The following is a 19220-nucleotide window of genomic DNA, read 5'->3' as shown; positions in this document are numbered from 1 at the left end:
TTATTATTTTATGTTCAGTATATTTGTTATCTGTAAATGCATTTTCATTTTTCAAAACTGCACCAAGGAAAGATCCCTGGAAAATATACTTCCCACTTTTATTACTAATTGTTTTAATAAAAAATAAATAAATAAAAAATATATTTGCCTTCTGTTTGTACCTATGAACAATATTCAAGAAGAAAAAAATCGTATATATCAATTTAAAATAATTTGCCCGTGAAAGGGTTTAATTACTATAATCTTTTCCTGTATTTTTAAAAATGTGAATATTTCACTAATATATATGTAGAAAATAGATTTTAGTATTTTATTTTCATTTTCTCCGCAAACAAAATGAAAAAATATTTTGAATAAATTCAATAATTACTTTACATAACACATTGTTTTATTTTAGAAGTTCGTATAAAAGTGCCACGTACATACATAGACACACCAATCTGGAGAAATAAAAAGAAATTGACAAGTCAGAAGTTGCAATTTGGTGTGCGCGAATATAGTACTTATGTATCGAAATATGTAATACGTACATATTGTGTAGTTACGATTCGAGCGAATTGTATATCGTATATATGAACTTGTCATGTGAACAGTGGAGTCGTAAAAGCGTATGTGAGTGCGAGTGTGTGTGTGTGTATAGTGTACGTGTACTAGCCTCGGACCCCCCCCCCCCGACCCCCGCACATATATTGAGTAATGCTGCGTACGGACCAAACCAACGACGATTTTGGTCCAACGATTTAACCAGCAGGATAAAACCAGTAGCGTACAAAATATCGAAATAAAAATTAAATTTAAAAATTGAAATTAAATATCAAAATTAAAACTATTATTATTATATTAAAATTAAATTCAAATATCAAAATAAAATTATAATCAATATGTTAAAATTAAAATAAAATATTGAAAGTTAAAACAGAACATGCCCAATTTAAATAAATTTTCGAGATTGACCTAAAATTAGATCATCAACAATCACATACAGGTAATCCTCGACTTTTGTTTGTCGAAGATGTTTTGACTTACGTAGATACGCACTAAGATCGAAAAAAAATCAAAAAATTATTATTTTTACTTCCCCGTAATGCGCAGTTACTGAGAATATATCATGTGTTAGTATGGGTGACCGAGTGATGGTTTCAACCCGACACGTTGTCTGTTTATCAAAGGAAATTTTTTTGTCTTCATTTGTTTCTCTCGTCGAAATAAATCAATTAATTAAATCATTTCAGAGGTAAATTTTATCGGATAATGTCTTCAATTGTTTCTCTCGTCGAAATAAATCAAATAATCAAATCCATCACAGAGGTAAAATTTATCGGATAATGTGTGATTATTAATTTTATTTCGACGAAAGAAAAAAAAAACCCTTTGACAAATCACCGACATTTTTTTTGTTAAATATTTCATCGACGGCGAAACACATTGATGTATCGTGACGACTTATAAGAAACAATAACAAGGTTTTTTTCGCTCGTAATTATAATATTTCTCTGGTTGTAATGCGCATCGTCGTAATTCAAAACATTATTGTAATTCAAAACATCAACGATGATCTAATTTTAGCTCAATCTCGCTCGTTAGCTTAATTTTGATATTTAATTTCGATATTTTGTACGCTACTGGTTTTAAAAGTTGGCCCAAAATCGTCGTTGGTTTGGTGCGTACGGACCATTACGGGGAAGTAAAAATAATAATTCTTTGATTTTTTTTCGATCTTAGTGCGTATCTTCGTAAGTCAAAACATCTTCGACAAACAAAAGTCGAGGATTACCTGTATGTGATTGTTGATGATCTAATTTTAGGTCAATCTCGAAAATTTATTTAAATTGTGCATGTTCTGTTTTAACTTTCAATATTTAATTTTAATTTTAATATAATGATTATAATTTTATTTTGATACTTGAATTTAATTTTAATATAATAATAATAGTTTTAATTTTGATATTTAATTTTTATTTCGATATTTTGTACGCTACTGGTTTTTAAAGTTGGCCTGTGGGCCGTTCGTTGGCTTGGTGCGTACGCACCATAAAAAAGAGGCGATTTTATAGATGTTTGGCGGCTCCTAGCTCCTATAAAAAATAATTAATCAAAAAAATAAAACGATAGATGCACCCCAATGGTGGATATCCATAGCATATTAAAAAATAATTTCTCTAGTGCCATAATTGAGGAAGGGAGAAGTTTAGTACGTTTGTATGGACAAGGCGCTACGATATGAAGTTTTATTTATTTGTAGATATTATGGTATGAAAATCATTTTTTTATTAAAAAGTTTTGGCGCCTCCCCTGGAAGGCGCACCTCCCAGTTTGGAAACCGCTGATGTAGGTGATAGGATGCATCCTTGCCTGACGCCCCGTTCTATAGGAATCTCATCGGTGAATTGATCATCGACACATACTACTGCAGTCTGATTCCAATAAATATTTCGTAGCAATCTGACATCTGTCATCCGGGCCAATATTTTTTTAAATTTCCATCAGGCGAGCGTGTTGGACACGGTCAAAGGCCTTTTCAAAGTCTATAAAGCAGATGTACACAGGTTTACGGACTTCTCTGCATCTTTGGAGTAGTGTTTTCATACAGAAAAGGGCCTCTCGGGTACCCAAGCCTTGTCTGAACCCAAACTGCCCTCTGCTAATCGCCTCTTCACACCGTGAATAAATCCTGCCCTGTATTATCCTTAGTAGGATCGTCAATGTGTGACTCATTAGGCTAATTATTCTTAAGTCGCTACATGTCCTTGCGTTACTCTTTTTTAGCAACAGGATAAATATGAATTGTAACCAACCCATATCTCCTTAATCACCTAATAAAAGCTGTGAAGCGACTTTGGCCTTTTATTTGGATCCTCCACCCACCCCAACGAAACAATAGTTATCGTTAGTATGATGGACTCTTTGGCTGCCAGATGTTTCGTTATAGAGATTTTAATGACTTTTGGGCGAGCGCTTTGTGACCAATAATCACCGAACCTTGTAGGACAGGGCATAATAAGGATAATAAATAAAATAGACAGAAATATATCAATTATTCAGTATATTTATTTGAATATATAATAGAACATATTATCATTAGAAGAACTTAAACAAACACAACCCTGATGTAAAATGATTGCCGTCACACTAAATATATGACGAGTCAATCCCTAATGTCAATTTAGCCGTTCGGATTTCTCGCACGAGAAATAAGTATACACAGAATCAGTCAACTTTGAATTAAACTCTGTTAACACTCCGCGAGTGTAACTCAAATTAATCTACAACTCTATAATTATATGTTTGTGTAACGTTCAATTCTATTCGACATGAAAAAATACGTAATATAAAAAAAAAATACCATACGATGTATGGCATAATAGTACTTTAATAAATGTAAAAAAATAATAATACTAAGAATTAAACGCAAATTGTCGATGAAAACTCGCACAGCACATACATCAGACGAATAGTCTTACGATAAAATGAAATTACATACGACGCAATAATACGAAAAAGAACTAATCAACCAAAAATGGCGACCGATTAAACTGTACCAAAACAAGCATATGAATGAATGAATGACGGATGTTTCAAATTTTGTTACAATTTAACAGTGTCATATATACAGGACGGGCCATAAGCGACCGTCAAAAGCCTGCAAAGCCTTCGCCGATACAAACTGGCCCGTCCTGTGCACATGTATACTATAGATATATATATATAGTCTATACAATAATTATAATACTACGCATGTATTCAAGGGATTTAAATTCAATAAAACTTATATTTTTCCCATATATATATATTTATGTATATATTTAAGTACCCACACAGCGCTCTGCTTTCATCACTATATTTTATACAAGCTTACATTTCGAAAAACTGATCAAAATTATATTCATTTATGTATTGAGGTATGTGTTTAGTCTTTTTTTTTTGTTCATTAAAATAGTAATTATATTTTCGTATATGATTTTAATTATTACATAAATATTATAAACAGAATGCGTATTATGTATTTAAAAGAAAATTACAGTAATGTAAATCACAATCGGACGATTGGTAGGTCTAGTTTAGTGCCTTCGGCATGTTACGGGGTGTAATTTATGTGTAATAAAAAACAGAGAGAGCAAATTTCAGGTCGTTTATACACTCACTTGCACACATACACACCGGTGGGTGCGAAGAAGTGATCGGAAAACATCTAAAGTGTCTTTGTCGTGACGAATCTTGCTTTAAATTAAATTACACAAATTGAAAATGTTTATTAAACGGATGGCCGAATTGAATTTGTGCCAAATATTCACATTCACTGCATCTTATAACAACATTCAGGGACAGGGAATGTAGCATGTAATGTAACGTAACATGTGATGTTATCTAAATTGTATGAACGGATAGTTATTTTTTTTTTTTAACTATTTTCGATATAAGATTTGTGGACTGTCCCATTTCCGATCGCTCCCCAAACATTCGATAATCGCCGACTTTCAAACATTCGCAAAACGTGAGATTACAATCAAACGACAGTGTAACGAGTCCTTGCGGAAAGAACTCGAATGTCGTCAATAATAATAAGTATACAACTGAAACACACATCATAAAGTAAGCGTGCGAGTTTCTATTTTAAATTACAAAATAAAATAAATTGGTTTTTTTTTTGTTTTTAATTTTTTGGAATCTCTATTTAACTTTGGCTCAGAATCGATTTGTAAATTATCGTTAATACACACAGACACACGCACACACGTATATATATATATAAGCCGAAAAACCAATATAATAAAAACCAGTAGTTTAATATAAAAAAAAAAATGAACGGAATCATTTTTAAGTACGACTGTTTTGATCTTAATTTAAAACCCGTCAAGAATACCTTAGACGCATCACCCATCCGAATTAAACTTCAACACAAACCCGAATGGACGACGGTCTGTCAAAAAAACTACACTATATATAAAATACCCCATGTAAATATATAATAAACTAATATAAAAAGAGAAAACTTCGATAACACGAGTGTTAGAGCGAAATCTTGAGGAAAAAAATGCATATTGAATTATGTGTGTGACATTCGGACATAGACCGTGTTAAATATTATATTGGCATGTCAGATTTCTACAGGTTACCCCATACATACGTATATATGTATACATCAGTACGAACAACAGAATTTACATAAATAATATTGTACTTTGTTTAAAACTTTATAATCATTACATACATAACTGTAATATGTATATTAATATTAACCCTGGGTATACCACAATTAAACTAACGAATATGTGACCATTTATAAATGTGTTGAATATCAAAAAATTTGTGACAAAACGCCTCAAATACAACAAAATACAAACAATCTTGAATATTTTTTGTGTGTTTTGAATCGCCTTTTAACATATATAAAATAACCTGATAACAAAATCACTGTTATATATAAATCTATGTAAATTTAATTGAATTAACCCGAGTAATGAAACTCAAAATATGCAGACTTCAAAATTTTAGTGGAAAAAAAAACAATCACGAGACACATCGACGAAAAATCAAAATTAAATTGTAATTTAAAAACTGCGTTCTAACACATAGAACACTCTCAGTTCAACAATTTAACTGAACTAATACGAGTAATAAAGGAATTTAAAGGAACTACATTAAAAATGTGGATTAATTAAAACCCACTGAAAAATTTTAACGAAAATAAAAACATCGATGTAAAGTCAAAAAACGAAACTAAATATATAAAAAAAAAAAAAAAAAAAGCATTCCAATGGAACACTCTCAGTTCAACAACTTGACTGAATTTACCCAAATAATAATAAAAAGGAATTTAAAATGTGAACTTCAAATAAAAACATCGACGTAAAATCAAAAACGAAATTAAAATAATAACACATTCCAAAGGAACACTCTCGGCTCAAAAACTTGAACTCTCAGCTCAAAGTTTGAAATTACCGAAATAATAAAAGAAAAAAATTTTAAATGTGAACATTTAAAATTTTAACGAAAATAAAACATCAAACCATATTGACGAAAAAATCATAAAAAAAAAAAAACAACAACAAAAAACGCATTCCAATGGAACACACTCAGTTCGATAATACTCTTACTTACAAGTAATAATATATATTTTATATATTGTTGTCTTATCAGACTGGAATTTTGAAGTAAAAAATAAGTAGATACATTTAAAAAACAATTACATAAATTGCCGGGGCGGCGACACGCAAATACATTTAAGGTTTGAATGTCGGCATTTTGGCAAGTTTCTCCTTGGCCGTCTCCGACGAATCGTTGCACAAGAGCAACGTGTGAGAATAGCCCATCGAAACAAGGCTTATTTTGGTACCTTCCATCCGTGGAACTTCCACCGGCTTCGTCGACGATTTAGTCAAGTCACCGAGTCCCTAGAATTTCGATTAGAAAACATTCACATATTAAAACATAACAACTTAGAAAATGAAAATACACACATACACACTTCGCTGCTGCGAACGCACATTTCAAATACGCAAAGGCAAAATATCACATCAACGCATAGCCATATAGAAAACATTGACGAGACAAATGAATGCTTCGCACACACAATACATATAGTATGAGAGAAATTTCGCAATTCGAATAATAAACAACTACATACCAATTCACCGTAAGTCGGAGAAGCCCCCCAGACTATCAGATTATCGTCAGCGGCGATAACAACCGAAGTGTTACCGGTGCCGACGCATCTGATGTTCCAACCTAAACGAAAACACAACCGTTAAAATTTTTTTGAACTTAATTAATCGACATAAATCAGAGGTGGACAAATTATTTTGTACAATCGCAGCCGACAGTAATCAAATACACATTTGAATTCAGCAAAAAATAAATGTTTTCATCGCTACTTAGTGCAATGCTCAAGTTGTATTTAGTAAATTGCAAATTTAATTTTAGTCGTACAGTACATTGGACCATTTACAAAGAGATTTATCTGCAGACATGTCTCACACAGAGGCTGGTTAGCCCTTTGAATGTTGACAAACGCCGATCGGCGTTTTGTCAACAAGTCCATCAGCCTGAAATACGGCCTATCGGCGTTGTTTTTTAAGTATGTAAAAAATAAACAAGAACACTACCCGCTAAGCCTTTCCAAGTAGCATTGAACATGGATCGTGTAATCTGTGTCAATGTTTACAAAGACTGAAATTATAACCATAGCAGAATTTCTCGATGGAAATCCCTGATTGCGCAGTATTTTAGATTGTAAGCATTACATTTTAAAAACAATGAAGAAGATGGAACTAGTTTTGGAAAAACACATTCATTAATAGACTTGTTTTGTTTATTTTATACTGTCGCAAGATATAATGGAGAGTCTAAACACACCATTTACAAAACTCGAAATCCTCGGCGGTACTTATCTTGGATTTCTAAATAATTCTAGTTCGAATTTCAACAGAACTTCAACTTTCAACAGAAAATACATTTGTCATAGCTATAAATCCTACCGAGATACCTATCACGAGATAAATCTCTTAATTTAATGACTAGTCCGTTTTTTTTCAATTAAAAGTGGTCACTAAGGATGCCAAATTACTCGACTTTTCAAGTATTCGGGTATGGATTTATTGTTTGAGTTGAAAGCTAGTTTTGTACCTTTCTTTATTCACTTACTAGTTCTGCATCTATTCATCCTTATTTAAGTATATACTCGTACTACCCGGGTACTAAAAAACCTGGCAAATTGCCTGCTGACAAGTTTCTAGCATCGACATCTAAAGATTGTATACGAAAATTGTAAAACTCGTTGTTTAAAAAAAGTATCATGATTATGTTCATTATTTAATAACATTTCGAGTCTGATTGTGTTGTGAACAAATGCTAGACATGCCTGCCAACTCGTCTGTAGACAAATCTCAACAATAATAAAAAATATATATACAATAACAATACTAATAGACTGCAAAAACTCATTCAATACACAAAAAAATTCGTTTTTAAATAAATTATTCCGACTTATAACTTCAAATTTGTCCACCGCTGAATTATGAACCGTTATTTAAATCACCTGCAAGATCTTGCACAGGCTTCGGATACATATTAGCCTCTCCAGTCCGTTTCGTCTGACCGAACAAAAACAAAGCGCCTGAAACGGACAAACACATGCAAATATTAATCAATACACATGAAAGAAGCGAACATGCCGAATAGCGGATCGTGGACGATACAATACCCAAATCGTTGATGGCCAAACTGTAAGAAGCGCCGCAGTAGATGGAGCGCACTCCGCGACTCTGAGAATCGAAATACTTGATGAGACGAGGCACCAGCTCGTCCTTTTGCTCAGCGTGACCCAAACGACCAAAGCCGCCGAAGCCCCAGCTGAACGCTCTCTTCTTGGAATCTAGTGCAACCTACACACAAAACACAAACATTAAACTCTGCCTTAGACTTACTTACATACACGTACGAATAACGGAAGCGTACTGTATGATTGATGCCGCAGGCGACGTCCGTGATCTGAACATCGTCGACCGTAGTAACATGGCCGTCTTTGGACTTTTCGATGTAGGCTATGATGCGCTTCGGAGACGTCTCAAAATTGTACGACAGCCTGTTGGACGTCACCAAGTACTTTCCATCGGTATTGTGACCTGTAAAATTCACATCGATTATATTTAATTAGAGTAAAGGTCTGACCGCACTATGCGACACTTCACAACAGTACTCGACTGTACATTGAGAAAAATACTTTGTATCTTAAAAAAAAAAAAATGTTTGTGCATTATTTTCGGTCCATCAAACAATCTCGTATTGTGCATCGAATAAAAGTCATGTCAGATCGTAGTCGTAGAGTCGAAAGTAAAAAATTTGACATGTTGGTCAACGTCGAATGCGAATGCTAAAAAAATGTTATATATAATTACCGAGTTGTCCATTTTCGGGTAGGCCGAAAGAATGAAGACCGCCTTCGGCATCGAGAATCATCGAAAAGTCTCCACCGCAGGCAACTTTGACGATCGGTGGTCCCCTAAAAGATGACCACATTATAATCAACACATATTTTACACAAATTCAAAAATTTAATGAACAAAATAAAAACCTGTAGCGGATCTTAGTTGGAGTGGTCAATTGCTTGATCTGGATGGTGCCGATGCCGCATTGACCGTTGCGATTATCGCCGCAAGCGTAGACTACGCCGGAATCTGAATACGGAATTGAAATATGAATCCACGAGAATTGCTATATAAATTTGCTTTGAAGCTACAATGCGTGTACTCTACCTGTCAAGAACAGAGTGTGATTTCGGCCAGTGGATGCAAATATGATGGTCATTTCTTTCAAACCGGCAACCTCCGTCGGTACGTCTTTCGTAACAATGTCATCCTGTCCGAGTTGGCCACAGTTGTTGCGACCTGTTTTTTTGAAGAAATATAATAAAAAATTATAATAATATCTATTTTAACCGTATATTTTATATTTTGCATTGTACGCTTTGAGATACCCAAAGGTAATATCTAAATTAAATAAACATTATTTTAATGAATATACCTATTCATGCCATAAGACCAGCAGCAGTTTATCATATATTTTATTTTATTTTATTTTTATTTTATTAATTGAAAAATCAACAGACAGGATGTACATAGATATGTATAAAAAAACAAATAGTAAATAAATAATATATGTAACATCCGAGTCCAATAATAGATTTTTACAAAAATGAAAAAGATAAATATAAGGAAAACAAATTAAAAAGTAAAGAATAAAGGCATCACAAAATATGTAGAACATTGCATAATTAAACTATAGTATTAAAATATTTGGAAAAGGTTATAAAATAGAATATAAGAAGAAATTGAAATTTACAAATATAAAACAAATGAAAAAGGTAAATACAAAATAAACAAATGAAAAGGAAAAGAATGAAAGTTATAATATGATTAAATAGCACATTACATAACTAAACTAAAGTATAAAAATATTGGAAAAATAGAATAGGAGACGAAATGAATCAATTGGTCAAGATTCTCTTGATGTTAGACCTGAATTGATGTAGGGAAATACCAAATAGATCAACCTCATTCAGCTCTCTGTTAAACATACGATAAACGCGCTGCAGATAAAAATATTTTTGGGAATATATTGAAAATAAGCGCGCGTTTGGGACCCCAAAATGGGCCTTAGCTACCAAAATTTACAACTTATAAATTAAAATCCTAAACAAAAACCATATAAAGAAAAGCATGGTAAAAAAAACAGTGATAGCATTTTTTTTTAACTTGAGCGGGGGCCTCAAATTTCAAATGCGCCTCTGCATAAGACCGACTACAAAGAAGTTAAGGGTACACATCTGGATTAGTTTTGGATTAATTTCAGTTGATCCTTCATTATTTTAAGACGGAGTTGAGCGATTACAAAAACTGTATGGCTGTAATTACTCAGACTTTCGAGAATGTTCGAGAATCAAAAGATTCACCACATATTTCCATACTGAAAGAAGTGACCGTTGAATCCAACTCTGCAGCCCTCCTTGCAAAAATATTGCGATTACTGATGCGAATTAACAATTGCGAAACACTAAAATATTGAGACATGGACCCGGAAGTAGAGAGAAAGGGACAGTCGAGATGCATTCGAAATGTGGTGTTGGAGACAAATACTACGCATACTATGGACCGCAAGACGTACGAACATCTCCATACTCAAAGAGCTGGCAGCCTCAGAGAGACTCCACAACAAGTAGGAAAAGGATTCTTTCCTACTTTGGCCACATGGCATGGAGAGTCTGGTAGTCATCGGAACGCTGGAGGCAAGGCAAGCGAGAGGACGGTCTCACAATAAATGTTTAAACCAGATTGAAGTACTGACAGGATCATCATCAGGATCACAGGAGGAGTGGAGACGGATCGTCCATCAAATTCCAAACTTCGATGACCACGACACTCAGCATTGAGCAAACGAGGAAGAAGCAGAAAGATATTCAATCTATTGAATAAACCTTCCACTATCACTTATTTTGAATACGATACTATCAAATTATATAATAACAATGTTTCATATGTATGGCAGAATGACCTTCTGAAAGTTCTAGCCTTAAGGCAAAATCACGCAGAAAAGAATCGGTTTTTTTGATACTTTCAAACATGCGAAAAAAAAAGATCGTGGCCGATCACGTCAAGTAGACTTATAGAAAGTATGGGTTTGAGTTTCATATTATGTATGTGTATATGTTGTAAATAAAATTTGTTTTGTGTCAATGTGTCTTTTAGTTTTTGTTCTATGATGAAATATATATTCGTAACAGAACTTATAGCGAGACCAGGTATATCATTATAGAAGCTTCATTAATAAATTCACTAATAAAGCTTCATTAATAAAGTCGAAAGTAAATAAAAATTAATCAGACTTTCATTCTCTATTATTACTACTGATTCAAATGTCAAAAATCCTAAACAAAAAAGAAAAGATTACAAGTTATATACCAAAAGTCATCGCTTTTCCCTCTTCATTCACAACTACGGAATGGGCCGAAGTGCATCCGCTAACAACCAAACGATACTGAAAAGAAAAAAAAAACACGATTATTACATTAAAAACTCTGCATCACATACATATATATGAAGAATAATCCAGCAAAATCAAACCTTCTGATCGGTGAAACGGTGGAAAACGTTTAAATTCGGGTGTGTCTTGATGAGAGTTTTGGTCTCCCGTTTGCCGGTGAGCTCCCACGAGACGTGGCCGGCGATCATCAGAACCGAACTATCTGTCGTATACCGCTTGCACACCTCCTGAAATTTCACACCACAACTCCAATGTAATTCCAATTCGCACAGCGCATAAGAGCAAAGAAGAAAATAAACCCGACGCGCACCTCCGGCAACTTGATTAAAGGTTCGGCAATGTCATTAGTGTCAATTTCCTTGTCTTCGAGAGTGCTGCAATCGTTGGATCCATCGCTGTCTATGCTCTCGTCGGAGCTCCCGAAATCGTTTTTCTTGGACACCGGAGTGCCACCAGACGACGGACGTTTGACGCCTTTACCATTACCTACGTCCGACATTGCTATCTTCTGTTTGCTGAAATTGAAAAGAAACAATATGTTGAATATACAATACATGTCTGTTCACCAGGACTAAGACAAATCTGGGAGTAGTGTGTGGTGTTGAGGCAAAGACGCAGATGTAAGTGGAAACAATTAACCAAATATTCACCAGTTAAACTATGTAAAAGCAATATATACGATAGATTTATTCCAGTCTTTTTTTTTTTTAAAAAAAGATAATGCAAGTCAAGTGAGGCCATCACTTTTGGGAATTTTTGCTCGGATATAATCTCAGATATCCGATTTCTATACATTTTCAGGATACTAAATGACTCGATGAGCTAACGGAACACTAATCTTAAGCAAAGTCGACTTCAATTACATCACTTACTAAAACCAGTATCACCTTTCATCATATATCGTCAACAGAGATGCTTCGAGAAACGCAATTTGTCATCATACATATAAACGTGATTACACGCATACATACATTACATGCATTTAAGTGCGTATACTTGTTTAATGTGATCAGACTAATAACAAACAAATCCGATATAATCATCATGAGACCATTCACAAATGCTTTTAATATTTCTAGCATGCATAGAAGCACTGCGTCTCAGATCTGCATATATCGAGTGTTGAATATGAATCTGTTCGTTGAATGTGAATACATTTGTACGTATCTCAACGTTATTCTTCTTCATGTGGCTTGTCCGCCCAGAACGTCGGCAACTAGACTTCCCATCCGTACTCTTATCTATGGGAATAGTGCTCGGGTGCTGATGCCGTACCACTGCCGAAGATTCTTTAACCAAGATGTTTTCCACCTGCCCGCCCCGACTGCGTTGCTCTACGGTTTTTCCCTGGATTATAATTAGCCGCAGGTGATCGTATTTCTGGTTCCGCATCACATGCCCAAGGTACTCCAATTAACGCCTTTTCACATTGTTGAGTACTTCGACATGTTTTCCCATCAGGGCCAGCACCTCGGCATTGGTTCGACGCGCCATCCATGAGATTATTAAATCTGTATGTCCACATCTCAAAGGCCTGTAGCTTTTTACACGTGGCATCTGTCAGGGTCCATGCTTCTGTCCCATACAGAAGAATGCTGAAAACGTAGCATCGTAGAAGTCCAAGTCGAAGTCCTATGCTGATGCCACGTGTGGTTAGTAAATTTTTCATGTTTAAGAACGCAGCTCTTGCCTGCTCCACTCTAACGCGAATTTCCTGGTTACTTTCATACATTTCACCCAGATAGCACCTAAGATATCTGAAATGATCAACTCTTTCCACCAAGTTGTCAATTTTTAGACTTTCGCATACATTATTGATCCTTTGAATACTGACAAACGCCGATTGGCGTTTTCCCAACAAGTTCGTGGGGCCAGAAAAACGCTGATAAGCGTTGTATTTTAAACATGTTCAAAGTAAACAAGAATACTACCCTGCTAAGGCTTTCCAGGTAGCATTGATCATGGGTTGTGTAAGCCATATCATTAATTTATCAACGTTTATAAAGACTGGTTTACAACGGAGTTTCTGAATTTATAACCATAGCAAATTAGATTAGGAGCATAGAGCATTACATTTTAACAACAATGAAGAAGGTGGAAGTAGTTTCGGAAAAATACATTCAATAATAGACTCGTTTTGTTTATTTTATATTGTTGCAAGATATATTGTAGTCTAAACACACCTTTACAAAACTCGAAATCCTCGACGGAAGTTATCTAAGGCTTTTATACCGGCTTTCTATTGGATTTCTAAATAATTCTAGTTGGAAATGTTGGTGAAATTTTCAATAGAAAATACGTCAATAAAGTTAATAAAAATGCGAAATTGATTCCGACTTTCGTCACAAAGCTAAGACTCCTCATCCCTGGTAGAAATACAACAGTGAAAAGAAAGTGATATATGTTTCAAATGAACATATTCGAGAAAACATTATCAGACAGAACATTCCGGTAGACCTGACATAAAGTTAATAAAAATGCGAAATTGATTCCGACTTTCGTCACAAAGCTAAGACTCCTCATCCCTGGTAGAAATACAACAGTGAAAAGAAAGTGATATATGTTTCAAATGAACATATTCGAGAAAACATTTTCAGACAGAACATTCCGGTAGACCTGACATAAAGTTAATAAAAATGCGAAATTGATTCCGACTTTCGTCACAAAGCTAAGACTCCTCATCCCTGGTAGAAATACAACAGTGAAAAGAAAGTGATATATGTTTCAAATGAACATATTCGAGAAAACATTATCAGACAGAACATTCCGGTAGACCTGACATAAAGTTAATAAAAATGCGAAATTGATTCCGACTTTCGTCACAAAGCTAAGACTCCTCATCCCTGGTAGAAATACAACAGTGAAAAGAAAGTGATATATGTTTCAAATGAACATATTCGAGAAAACATTATCAGACAGAACATTCCGGTAGACCTGACATAAAGTTAATAAAAATGCGAAATTGATTCCGACTTTCGTCACAAAGCTAAGACTCCTCATCCCTGGTAGAAATACAACAGTGAAAAGAAAGTGATATATGTTTCAAATGAACATATTCGAGAAAACATTTTCAGACAGAACATTCCGGTAGACCTAACATGTATATATAGAATGGCATTCTTTTAATCGTTGTCAAAAGATGTAAAATCTTTTGATTATTCAATTAACAAATGATTTAAGGAAAGAGCATGATGAGGCTTTATTGTGAATGGACACCAAATAAAAAAAAGCTTCGGCGTTCAAACCTGCAGACTGAGTTTGTATTGCTGGGAAGAAAATTCCGGAATCAATAATGGCGTACTCTTTTGAAAATCAATACGCGAGTTCTCTTGATGGCATACAAATCGATTTTCTGCGCACATATGCACCTGTTAATAATTCAGAATAATTTGAAACCGATTCTATGCAGTTCCAATGATGCAATAATAACATACTGAAGTGGTGCTCATTCACATGTATTGTATGTAAATTTTTTTCGTTTCCATATTGAAGCCTCTATGCCGTTGTTTATTTCTAATAATCAATTTAATACAGTATAAGAATAGTCTCTTCCCTATGACGCCGTATTTTTTTTTCATAGAAAAAAACAGGTATTAAGTGTAGAGCAGTTTTTCAATGGGTAGACATTGTGATTATTGTTCCGGAATTGTCGTCAATCCTATTCGGAAATAAAAATTGTATGGAATGACCTTGGATGATAAAAGGGCATACTTACTATAACATACTGACTCATATGGATTTGCGAACATGTAAAAATAAATAATAAGCTCTCATTTTAAATTATTTTATTTTATTCATTACATTTCATTGGTGGGGGTAAAAGAAAAAAAAATAAGTCTGTATGAAACTTTTGTCACACCTTGCGAAAGGGCAGGTGTGTGGCCATTTTTTTTTTTACATCGATGGGGATTAATCGAACGCGTCCATACGGTTTAAAATGTTAGAAAAAAAAAACTCTTTTGTTTTAGCACTGGGCAAAAATTCGATACAAAACAGACACGATGGTCGTTAATGATAGCGCTACGGCCTGCACCTGACAAGTGTCACCAAACAAGCGGCACAGATGCCAATGGAACATAACCTCAAACCGGGTCGAACAACGCCCGTCGTGGTTGACTCATCGGTCCGGTGCACACGCGCCCCATTCGAGGGGGTCGTGCCTCTGGAGGGCGGATTCCCGCCGATCGTGGGAATACGACGCCCAATAGCGGGGAAATACAATGAGTATGGCGGCAGTGCCGTTAGGGGCGACGAGACGCCGGTTAATGCCGGGGCGCCGGGGGGGGCAACTTTTGAAGGGGGGTCGTGGCGGAACGCCCGGGGCTCCACCCCCCCGCTTGCTTGGGGGCTCTCACTAACCTGTAACTGCGGTTGAAATCGACGCAAGAGGCAACGAAAGGCGACGCAGCTCAACAACAGGCACGCGCCAACAAACAGCGGCGAGCAGTGCTGCCAACTTATAGCGTTTGCGCTCGCATGCAACGAACGCACTACCAGTGAGGCGGATAAGAATTAGAAAATAATAACAGCGTTTGATACTATGTAATGATTTTTAATAATACGTTTGATAATATATAATATGAAAATAGTACGGTTGTTAGTTTTGCTAATATTACCAAGCCAATTGAATTTTAAAATAAATGTGACTTTTATGCGTTAATATCATTAATGTATAATACACTAGACGGGCCCTGACGTGTGATTTTGTTCGGAGATCTTGTATTCACTAACTGATGGGTGCGGGGGGTTTAACTAGCGGGGAAGTTGGGAAAAAATGTTTTTTTTCCCTACAACGCAGCGGTACCTACCTACCTACTGAGAGAAACTGTGCATGCGCCATTTTTTTGCATGCGCCAAAAGTGAGACCAGTATAAAGTGTGAGGGCGAATCTAGTGTATTATACATCAATGGTTCATATACATTATATTATTTTAATCCAAATAGCTAACCAATATAATATTTTTTTTATATACATATACACTCCTCTAAAAAAAGTCATTGAGGAAAAAGACAACGTTAGGAACAATAGTTATCTAAATTGAAGATTTGGAGTATTTTTAATAACACCCAATTCGAAGTTACAGTATACGCATATAGGTATAATTGAAAGCCTAACTGATTCCTCTTTTTACATATTTAGCATTACTCATTAATGTGTGTGCATGCTGAACGTGGACGCTGTTAGTGGCATCCATGAACAGGATAGAAATGTGGTGTTACTGGAGGATGCTAAAGATCTCGTGGAAAGAGCATGTAAGAAACGAAACGGTCCTCCAGCTTCTTCATAAAAAGAGAGAGCTTCTTAACACGGTGAAGCGATCACACATTATTCGCAGCCCCAAATATCGTCTTCTACAAACAATCATAGAGGAGAAAATAGAAAGCAAACGGTGGCTTGGGTGAAAGAAGCTCTCTTGGCTCCGAAACATCAGGTCATGGATAGGTCTCGAAAAGTTATTTCGGCTTGCCCATGATAGGGAGGAATTCGCATGGGCCATAAATGATGTCTGCACATGGTAGTCGCGTACGTCCGGATACGGATTCGGCATTAGAAGATGCTGATTGGGGCCTTCGACACTGCCAATATTTCTAAAAGCATCACTCGTATCCAGTGCCGCCTATGGCTATATGAGAGCTGAATACGGGTTATACTGTTAGAAATATTGACTATGTTGAAGGCCCCAGTGAATAACGAATCACTAAAAATGTCACTGCGGTGAAATTGGTATAAAAACGTCTGCGGAAAAGTGAATCATATATATGTATGATTCTCGAAGTTCAAAATTTAGCCTTTTCATTGACGAAATTAATATTATATTTATATTAAAATAGTCCTATGTTATTTATATATTAATTATTTTTCAGTTGTATTTCTTGTTTTAGTCGTTTCACTTTTTCCCCCTCATCAAGTTGATAACGGGGGGAAAGGTGACACCACGGTGCTACCATCCATTGCGAATTGTCATCCTGCTCTCACCATGTGTATGGGAACATAATGGCGGCACCGTGATATTTGACATGTTTGATATGTATGAGAAACAATGTGTTAAATATGTTAAGTTTGGAACGCATTGACGGTTTGTAATCAAACACTTTTCTTTGTGTTATATTATGTATTTTAAGGCTATCTGGCTCTGAATAATTAGGCAATAATAAATGCACAAATACTGATATCTTATAATAAGGAATAAAATATAAGCATACGTATCAGTGGCGTGCCGTGAAAATACCTATATTTTTTTTTATTTTCGCACAACGGACTAGGTGACATCATGAACTGGAGAAATTTTTTTATTGGAATCCCGTTGTTACTAAAATTGGATGACACCACTGTTAATGCAGTTAATACCTATTACAAAACTAGCTAATTTGCTTTTTGTGGAAATACCTATATTTTTTTTATTTTCGCACAACGGACTAGGTGACATCATGAACTGGAGAAATTTTTTTATTGGAATCCCGTTGTTACTAAAATTGGATGACACCACTGTTAATGCAGTTAATATCTATTACAAAACCAGCTAATTTGATTTTTTTGGAACGCAATGATGAAAGTTAAGCTTCACAGCACATTCTTCTTATTGAATTTTAATGGAAGAAAATGCTTGAGAGAGATGTCTACAGTTCGAACGAAAGGGAAATTTAAACATTTTACAGAGGTATGCAATTATTTTTTCATCCAGTCTGAAGATTTATGGATCGAGTTTCGCAGCAAGGAAGTCGGACCAATTTGGAGTGTCAATTGGCAGGACAATTTGTTGTTCGTTGAACTTCGGTACCACAAAGCGATTAAGCAATGACGGGCAATCTGGCCGACTTCCCATGGGGGACATGTGGGTCACACTTGCGTCACACCAATCATCTCGTTGTGGGATCCCAATCCCTTGCCATCTCCTCGTCAGCTGAACCAGACGATATCCGGCCACCTCGAACCACGATAACTTATCCGTATATCGTTCGATTGGATGCGTCAAGGTCGTTTCCGTTTCCGTAATACGAATTGAAAGCGCACATCCTTATTGGCAATCCCCCTTCACGTATCGCATATCGCGGTTTAACTCGCTAAAGGCTAACCGTTTATATGACGGTGTACGGTTTCGAAATTACCTTCGTTCTCTGTGCTTGCGAGGATGATCGAATAAAACCATACCAGCACTTTTTTCATGTGCACTTTTATTATAGTAGGTCCCATTCCTCTTAATTTTTCAGTAGGAAGAAAAAAAAATACACGATTCTTATTGATCAGTCACACGATTTTTACATAGATACCAGGAAGGCTCGACAGGAAGACCCCAATGCGCCTTCCCGGACAATTAATTACAAACAATGCAGCATTTTATTATTACATAAATCACTGTATTTCCAGAAGCTGAAGAACACGAAATAACAATTATTTAATTATAATTAATTACAGAGTTAATCCATTGAGACATATATGGATTTTAGATTTGTACATAATTTTTACAAATTGTACATACAATAAATACAGAAGATTTATGACAGCAGGAAAGATGATTTTTTGCCAATTTTGAGGAACCGCTCCGACAATTATCAGATACAATTTGCAAACTCTGATAATAAACGATCGATTTGGAGTCACAAATGCGCCCAAATCTAACCAGCAGTATAGCGGATCGAACCCACTGATTATTTGGTGCTAAACATACACGCTACCATTAAGCCAC

The 19220-nt window shown here is 35.3% G+C and overlaps 1 protein-coding gene across 1 annotated transcript; it reads right to left on the bottom strand.

The window, feature by feature from the left end:
* Window positions 1-3949: 3949 nt before the first annotated feature.
* LOC143922606 (protein RCC2) lies at window positions 3950-15983 on the bottom strand. Its single transcript, XM_077445920.1, has 12 exons — window positions 15895-15983; window positions 11846-12050; window positions 11616-11762; window positions 11454-11529; window positions 9252-9383; window positions 9071-9173; window positions 8895-8998; window positions 8455-8621; window positions 8201-8381; window positions 8036-8113; window positions 6626-6726; window positions 3950-6392 (listed from the first exon to the last, which is right to left on the bottom strand). Exons 2-12 carry the CDS (start codon window positions 12032-12034, stop codon window positions 6222-6224), a joined length of 1449 nt encoding a protein of 482 aa, XP_077302046.1. The 5' UTR covers window positions 12035-12050; window positions 15895-15983; the 3' UTR covers window positions 3950-6221.
* Between the last annotated feature and the right edge of the window lie 3237 nt (window positions 15984-19220).

Source organism: Arctopsyche grandis, chromosome 2 (genome assembly GCF_051622035.1).
Source record: "Arctopsyche grandis isolate Sample6627 chromosome 2, ASM5162203v2, whole genome shotgun sequence".
NCBI classification, from domain to species: domain Eukaryota; kingdom Metazoa; phylum Arthropoda; class Insecta; order Trichoptera; family Hydropsychidae; genus Arctopsyche; species Arctopsyche grandis.
This window is presented reverse-complemented; position numbering and strand designations above follow the sequence as displayed.